Here is a 7,261-nt window from a genome sequence, read left to right on the forward strand (position 1 = left end):
TTTTGCATAAACTCAAATTAGTTCAGGCTCACTAGTGTCTAAAAGAGCTAAACCTGATTTGATTTCCCAGAAGATTCATAGGGGAAATATATAGTGATCACTACTTCACTGGCTTTCCTTCTTTCTGCCTCCCTCTTAGCATCTTTCTCCTAGGATGCACAATAAAGTTTTGAAAAGTAAAAGCACTAAGAACAAGAGGAAGAAAATAGGCCTGAGAAAAACACTACTGAAAAAGTATATGTGTAGGAAGTCTTCATGGAAACAAGCCAGCACTTCACATGTGAGAAAATGGAGGAAAAAACCCACAAAACTCAGCTGGCAATTGCATCACGGGGTGCCATTCTCAATGATGCCTTTACCATACAAATGTGACACTGCACATCTTGTCAAACAAATGCCTAACGCCAGGAAGAAAGAGAATGCCCTTGTCTGACAACTGTTCTTCATGTCCTATGCAAAACCTTTTTTGAAATTGAACAAAGTTTTGAAACTCACCTATATGCTCCTTTCCTGTGTGCCTGTGATGTAGTTCCTTGTCTCAGCAGCTGAGACTGAGAGCATCAGCCAGTGATATGTCAGAACAAATTACCCATCCCAAAATGTTCTGCAACAACCTTTAAGGAGTTGGCAAGGGCATAACTGTCCCACGAATAATTGGTCACATACATACTCTGTTTATTAACAGATATGTCCAGGCTGCCTGAAGAGCACTGAAGGAAGCACCCTTCTAAGCTCAGAGGCCACTATGACTGCCATATTATAATGGGCCTGGCTGGCATTACATTTCCCACAGCAGCCCATGCAGTGCTGTGCTCTGCACTTGTAGCAAGAACAGTGTTGGCACTGCACCCATGTTTTGCTATTGCTAAGCAATGCTGCCATAACATCAAGACCCTCTTCAACAATCCCTCAAAGCCAGGAGGCAGTGAACTGGCAAAAGGCTGGGAAGGGACACAGCCATGACACTGATCTAAACCCATCCAAAGGAAATCCCATGCTATATCTGTCACACTCAGCAACAAAATTATCCCTACCAACCATCTTGGCACAGACTGCAAACCCAATTTCTTGAAGCAAAGTGTCAAAGCAACAGAAAAAGGCTTGCACATAAACATGCTACTCTTTTGGGTGAAAAATACCTAGGCTACAACAAAACTGATCATAGACAGTAAGGAAGACTGAAATAAGAGACAAATGTGCTGAGCTGAGATACCTATCTATAAATAAATTTATAGAGAATTTATAGCACAGACTTTAACTTGCTACCAGATATTTATTATTCTGTTTTCATGGAATTTGAGTGAGAGTCACCACCACAGAGCTCATGTGCAAGTAAATTTTTCAGGTATAATCAAGTATTTTAAAAGGCCATGCTCAGGTGTGAGCAAATTGACCCAAGTCTACTTTTGACATTCTGCCATTGCAGGCTTTAGGAGGTTTATATATGCTTATAATGACAAATGTTATTAACACAGTTTTCAGTTACCAGAAATCTTGTAATTTCAACTTACAACAATTTAAATATGTATACATATAACTCACATTTAATTAACTCAGCCTTAAGTATTCTAACTTACTCATGTACATTCACCTTGGGTGAAAAGAATGTTACATCAGTTATCACTAAACCTAGAAAATGTTATTTGTTTCTTAATTGTTCCATCTTATGGTCTTCTTTATGACTATCCACCCACAGTGCACTTCTAAGACATTATAAATTCCTTATTAAATAAGCAACAGACTTGAGGCAATCACTTTCTACTCTTTTTTACAGACCTAATCCTGTCAAATACTAAAAATTACCTCCATAGGTTTGCTGAGTAATTCTTGTAAGATCTGGACTCATTATGACATTTTTAATTACTTCATCACATTGTTTTTTCCTTCAGAAGGGGCTGTGGTCACTCAGAATTATCTTTGTATTTTTTTCTACTGACATTAATAACAAACCTAAGACCTTCATAAACAATTATACCTTCACAAGATCCTTAAGAAGAAAACAAAAAAAATTACTTAATATATCCACATTTACTCTCACAGGCACTGAGCTAAGGAATAAATTAGTCCACTGTTTCCATTAACCTGGGTGCCAAGTTCAGATGGCACACAGAGGCCTCAGACTACAGCTACACTTCTGAAGAAAATCAAATAATCCACCCTGTAAACGAAAACACGACCAGTTTCCAATTAAAATTCAAAACTGCTGATTCAGAATTTCTGCTTTTGCTTACTCTTTCAACGTAGTTGAAAACTTACACCATATGTAAGTTTGGTGAAAAATGGGGGAAAAGTCACATTTGTAATTAAAGCTTGTAATTCACCAGCAGCACTGTTTTATTCACAGTTAAAAATCTTGGCTAATTAAGTTAATAAACTAAGTGAAGATGATTGTAGGCATCATGCATTTGAAAAACAGTTTCACAGAGAAGAGTTTACTATTGCAATGAAAACCAACAGTAGGCCTCAAAGAACATGACGATCTATTCAGATTTTAGAGAGGAGTGCTCAGTCATAGATTCCTTTGCCGACTCTTAAACTTGATCTACTGCCCACAACCCTCCAAATATGTTCATTTTAATATTCTCCTCGACAATGTAAAGATGGACCTTATGAGGAAGGCTTCTCTTTCCTAGTTAGGCGGAGACTCAACCCACCCCCCTTCTTCTTCCTCTTCTCCTCTTTCACTTCCTTCCTGTTCATACCCCTCCTCGAGTAACATTGCCAAATGTTCCAATTTTTGATCTTAAATTCTAGCTCCTTTTAGAAACCATGCTCTCCTAATTCTGTCTTTGTGCATAGCCTTCTTCTCTTCCTACTGTACCTTAACTTCTTACCTGGGGCGAAAAATAAACTAATTTTCTCCTGTTTAAAAAGAAATTTTATAATGGCTGAGAGCCTGAATACAGTGCCTACTTACTAATATGTGAAAGGCACAGAAAACATCACTAATATTCAAAAATTGATTGAAAATTACATAACAATATAGCTGATTATTTCTGATTAAGATTTGCCTGATAAAAGATTTTAAGCAAGTTTTACCCTCAGCATGATGTGCATATTAAAAAAGTCTCTTAACATATACAAGAGCATGCTTGCTTTTCAGCAAGACACTATCCACAGTGGATTGAACATAACACTTCACAGTATACAAGTTTTAATTAGAGAAAAGTTCAGTAGCTTTAATGGGATACGAAAGACAGGGCTACTGAATCAGCAAAATTTAAGTACAAAAACCTCCTAAGGAGGATTAAAAAGATATGAGAATGTTGTCATTAATGTGAGGAAATTGATGGAATGCAAACAAGGGAGCAACAGATTAACAGCCTGAAAGACACAAAGGTTTTCAAAACTCATTAATATTTCACTATGTAAAATAAAAGTACAGTTCCACAGATGAGGTTTTAGATTTTTTTCAGATTTGATGTTGCAACACTTACCTGAAGCCACAACAGTGCTTGCCCATAACGTATTTCTATGCTAAGGCTTTCATGAACTGCTGGATCACTGTCTTCCTGTGAGAAAATAAGAAGAGCTAGTACATCAACATTACATCGTCAAACTTGAGAACAATGCAAGATCATCTGAAAAAATAATTTGCATATGATGCCTGAATCCTTGCATCAAATCACTGTGTAACAGCATTCACTGAAAATACATTATCCAGATTCTGACAAAAAAACTCACTCGTGATTAAAGGTTGTGTTATTTAAACTTACTTCTGTTCTGAGAAAAAAATCAACTCAATATTGTCTTTTAAAAGGAATATGCTCTTTCCTCAGCTTTATGAAACTCAGGAGCTGTTTGCCGTATCTTAAAGCAAGTTAAGAATACTAAGCACTAAAAATTAGAGGTTTAATCTCTATGACTATTTTAATCATTTCTAAATGATACAGTAAATCATGGTCATTATCATTTTGCAATCCAAGCAAACTTACAACTTCACGGAAGACTATTTGACTTTGAAATGCAAACGGACTTGCTTTGTCTTACAACGTGTACAAAATGCATATCCAGTGGGAAAACCCTTCCAATACAAAATCGCTTCTATGATTCCATGAACTTTCCTCATCCCTCCATCCTTCCTCGCCTCAGTCTACTAACTGTAAACAAACAGTTTTTCATAATTAATTACGAGCATCTACATATCTGTTATTTAGCAGTTATGAAATGCATTGTTTACAGCTATAGGAAACTTTAGCAGGTAGGGTAATCAAGTGCATTTGATCAGATTACAGATGGCACTAATCATCTTGCAAGAAATGAGAAATCACTGATAACCCAAGCACACAATAAATTTTACATTAGATTGATTATCAAAACCTTTATCTCCATTTTTCAACTTCATTTTGAAAAAAATACCAAACATGGGATGGACTGCTTACAAATCTCTATTTCTAAAAAGCCAAAAAACTCAAACACACTTTTATATATAAGTGCAAAGATCCCCAGCAGGGAAATTACAACTTTTTCCTCTTAAGAACTGTCTAAGATGCTTAGAAAACTATCCTTTCAGAAACAGGGAAAGAAAGGAAGGATACAAAATTAACTAAAAAATTAAAAAAAACAAAAAACAACAAACCATATATTTTGGCTCAAGACTCACAAAAGTAGTACATATTCTGTGAAGAATTCTCAGATGGTCTCTGACAAAGATTAGGCTTTGATTAAAAAAAAGGATTTTTTTTTAATTCTTATGTAAGAAATTAATACTACACAAGTCATCTCCTTACAATTAAAATACATTAGAGACACCAGCAACTGGAACATGCTAACCTTGATTACATTTTATAGAATCATAGTATTCCTTAGGTTGAGGGGGACCAAAAAGCCCATCCAGTTCCAACCTCCTGACATGGAAAGCATGGCCAACCACTAGACGAGGCTGCCCAGGATCCCATTCAACCTTGCCTTGAATGCCTCCAGGGATGGGGCATCTACAATCTCTCTGGACAACCTGTTTCAGCGCCTCATCACCCTCTCAATGAAAAACTTCCCCCAGGCTTCTAGTCTAAATCTCTCCTCTTTTACTTTAAACCCATACCACCTTGTCCTTTCTCAACTACCTACCTGTGTAAAAGTCAATTTCCATCCTGCTTATAAGCTCCCTTTAAATATTAGAAGGCTGCTAACAGGTCTCTCCAGAGCCTTCTCTTTTCCAGGCTGAACAATCCCAGTTCCCTCAACCTTTCCTCATAGGAGAGGTGCTCCAGCCCTCTGATCATCTCAGTGCCCTCCTCTGGACCCCGCTCCAAGAGCTCCACGTCCTTCCTGTGCTGGGGGCCCCAGGCCTGGACGCAGCACTGCAGATGGGGCCTCACAGGAGCCGAGTAGAGGGGGACAGTCACCTCCCTCTCCCTGCTGGCTACACCTCTTTCAGCTCTTGCAGCTCAGGATATAGTTGCCCTTCTGAGCTGCAAGTGCCCACTGTTGGTTCATGTCCAGGAGGTTTTCGTTCATCAGGATTCCCCAGTCCTCGTCCACTGGTCTGCTCTGAATTTCTTCTCCCAGTCTGCACTTATATCCAGGATTGCATCGACAAAAGTGCAACGCTTTGCACTCGACCTTGTTGAAGCTCATTAGGTTCTCACGTGCACGCTTTTTGAACACGTCCAGATCCCTCTGGATGGTGTCCCTCCCTTCTATTGTGTCAGCTGCACCAGTCAACTCAGTACCATCAGCAAACTTGCCACTATCAGCTCACTTCAGAGCCTTCTCTTCTCCAGACTGAGCAGCCTCAGCTCTTTCAAACTGTCCTATATCACAGGAAAGACTACTTGATTTTTACAGTTCTATAAACACTTACAAAGTGGAAAGGTAAAAAAAGAAATTCTGCTCAAGTTCTCTAAATAAGAAATTTGTGGAGTTTTTCACTGCATCACTAGGTCAACAGAAAACTCATGCACAAGTGTGCAAAAAAAAAGCTTTTATTTATTATATACACACTGCTGTATCTCAAAGAGGAAATCATGCTAACATTCGTCAGAGGAGCTGCCAAGAGACATATAGGATTATCTATTAGGGTTGACCTCAAAGAACTCATGTTTCAGTCAAACTCTGCAACTCCACCAGCATTAATGGTTTAATCTTTTACAAGATGTGTGAAGACTGTGAAGTGACAATGCACAGCTGCAACACAGGAGAAATTTAAGGAAAAGATTCTTAAGGGAATGATGGAAGAGAGATCCAAACATAAGAAAATCAGAGAAGGTCACAAGCTATAGAGACACAACTTCCACAATTCTGGATATAAATCATAAGCAAAAGGTAAATAGTGGGCCTGCCAGTACACACTGATTCAATATTCTAGAAACGTGAGTGTCCAACCATTCAGTTTGCCTGGGCTGCATTGAGTAAAGAGGAATTGCCTTGGGTCACATATATGTAAGTTGCTCAGAAAATAATGCCTCCTATTTATTTCCATAGAAACTATAACAGATACTGAAAGCACAGTAACACTAGTTGATAGAGCAAAACTGTCATCTTCGCATTTTCAACCACTACGTATTTTCAACACCAGTGGACAACAGCCTGCATGCCCCACTCACAAAAATCTGCCACTGATGAAATGCACCACCTGCTATCTCACTGTGCTCGCATCCACTGTTTAGTCACCATCAGCAAGCATCAGTGAATGTCAGTGGATGCCAATTTTTCCACATGGAGGAATTCAGTGACACCCTGTTGCTTCACGCGCACTTCCATGTCAGATGCCATTTTATCCCTCTGCTGGACAGCAACAAAACGTAATGGAGTATTTGTGGGAATGTTTAACCTCGATTGCCATACCACCAACATCCACCTCTGATGTGGTGAGACAAGATAATAAAATAGGAGGCATTAATTTCAGAGCAGCCCTCAAAAAAGATATAATATAGTTAATGTACATAATTTTTAAAAAAGCCTTATTTTAAGCTTTTATATATTTCATTCAAAAAAAGAAACCAAACCAAAACTAGTGGGTTATTTGACCCCATTTTTGTGAAACTAATGCATCAGGTTGGTTCAATGGAAGTGGTTGCAATTCTCAGTGAGGTTTCAGAGCATTCATCAGAGATTTTTGATGAAATTTTACTGTTCCTGTAGTTTGTTTAGAATGTGCCTACTGCCAAATAGCAATGGAATGAATAAGGTGTGAGTTGTTGATTTTATCAACTCTTTGAAAGGGTAGATAACAGCAGGACAAGGGGAAATGGTTTTAAGCTGAGGGAGGAAGATTTAGGTTGGATATCAGGGGAAGTTCTTTACAGAGAGAGTGGTGAGG

At 38.4% G+C, this 7,261-nt stretch overlaps 1 protein-coding gene across 1 annotated transcript in view; it reads right to left on the reverse strand.

Annotated features, from left to right (window-relative positions):
• ATP9B (ATPase phospholipid transporting 9B (putative)) overlaps positions 1 to 7,261 on the reverse strand; it is a 143,000-nt gene that overhangs the window by 74,651 nt on the left and 61,088 nt on the right. Inside the window, 2 exon segments of the mRNA XM_031552722.1 lie at positions 3,438 to 3,473; positions 3,476 to 3,512. Coding sequence (XP_031408582.1) covers positions 3,438 to 3,473; positions 3,476 to 3,512 — 73 coding nt within the window.

This window comes from Meleagris gallopavo, chromosome 3, assembly GCF_000146605.3.
Source record: "Meleagris gallopavo isolate NT-WF06-2002-E0010 breed Aviagen turkey brand Nicholas breeding stock chromosome 3, Turkey_5.1, whole genome shotgun sequence".
Taxonomy (NCBI): Eukaryota; Metazoa; Chordata; class Aves; order Galliformes; family Phasianidae; genus Meleagris; species Meleagris gallopavo.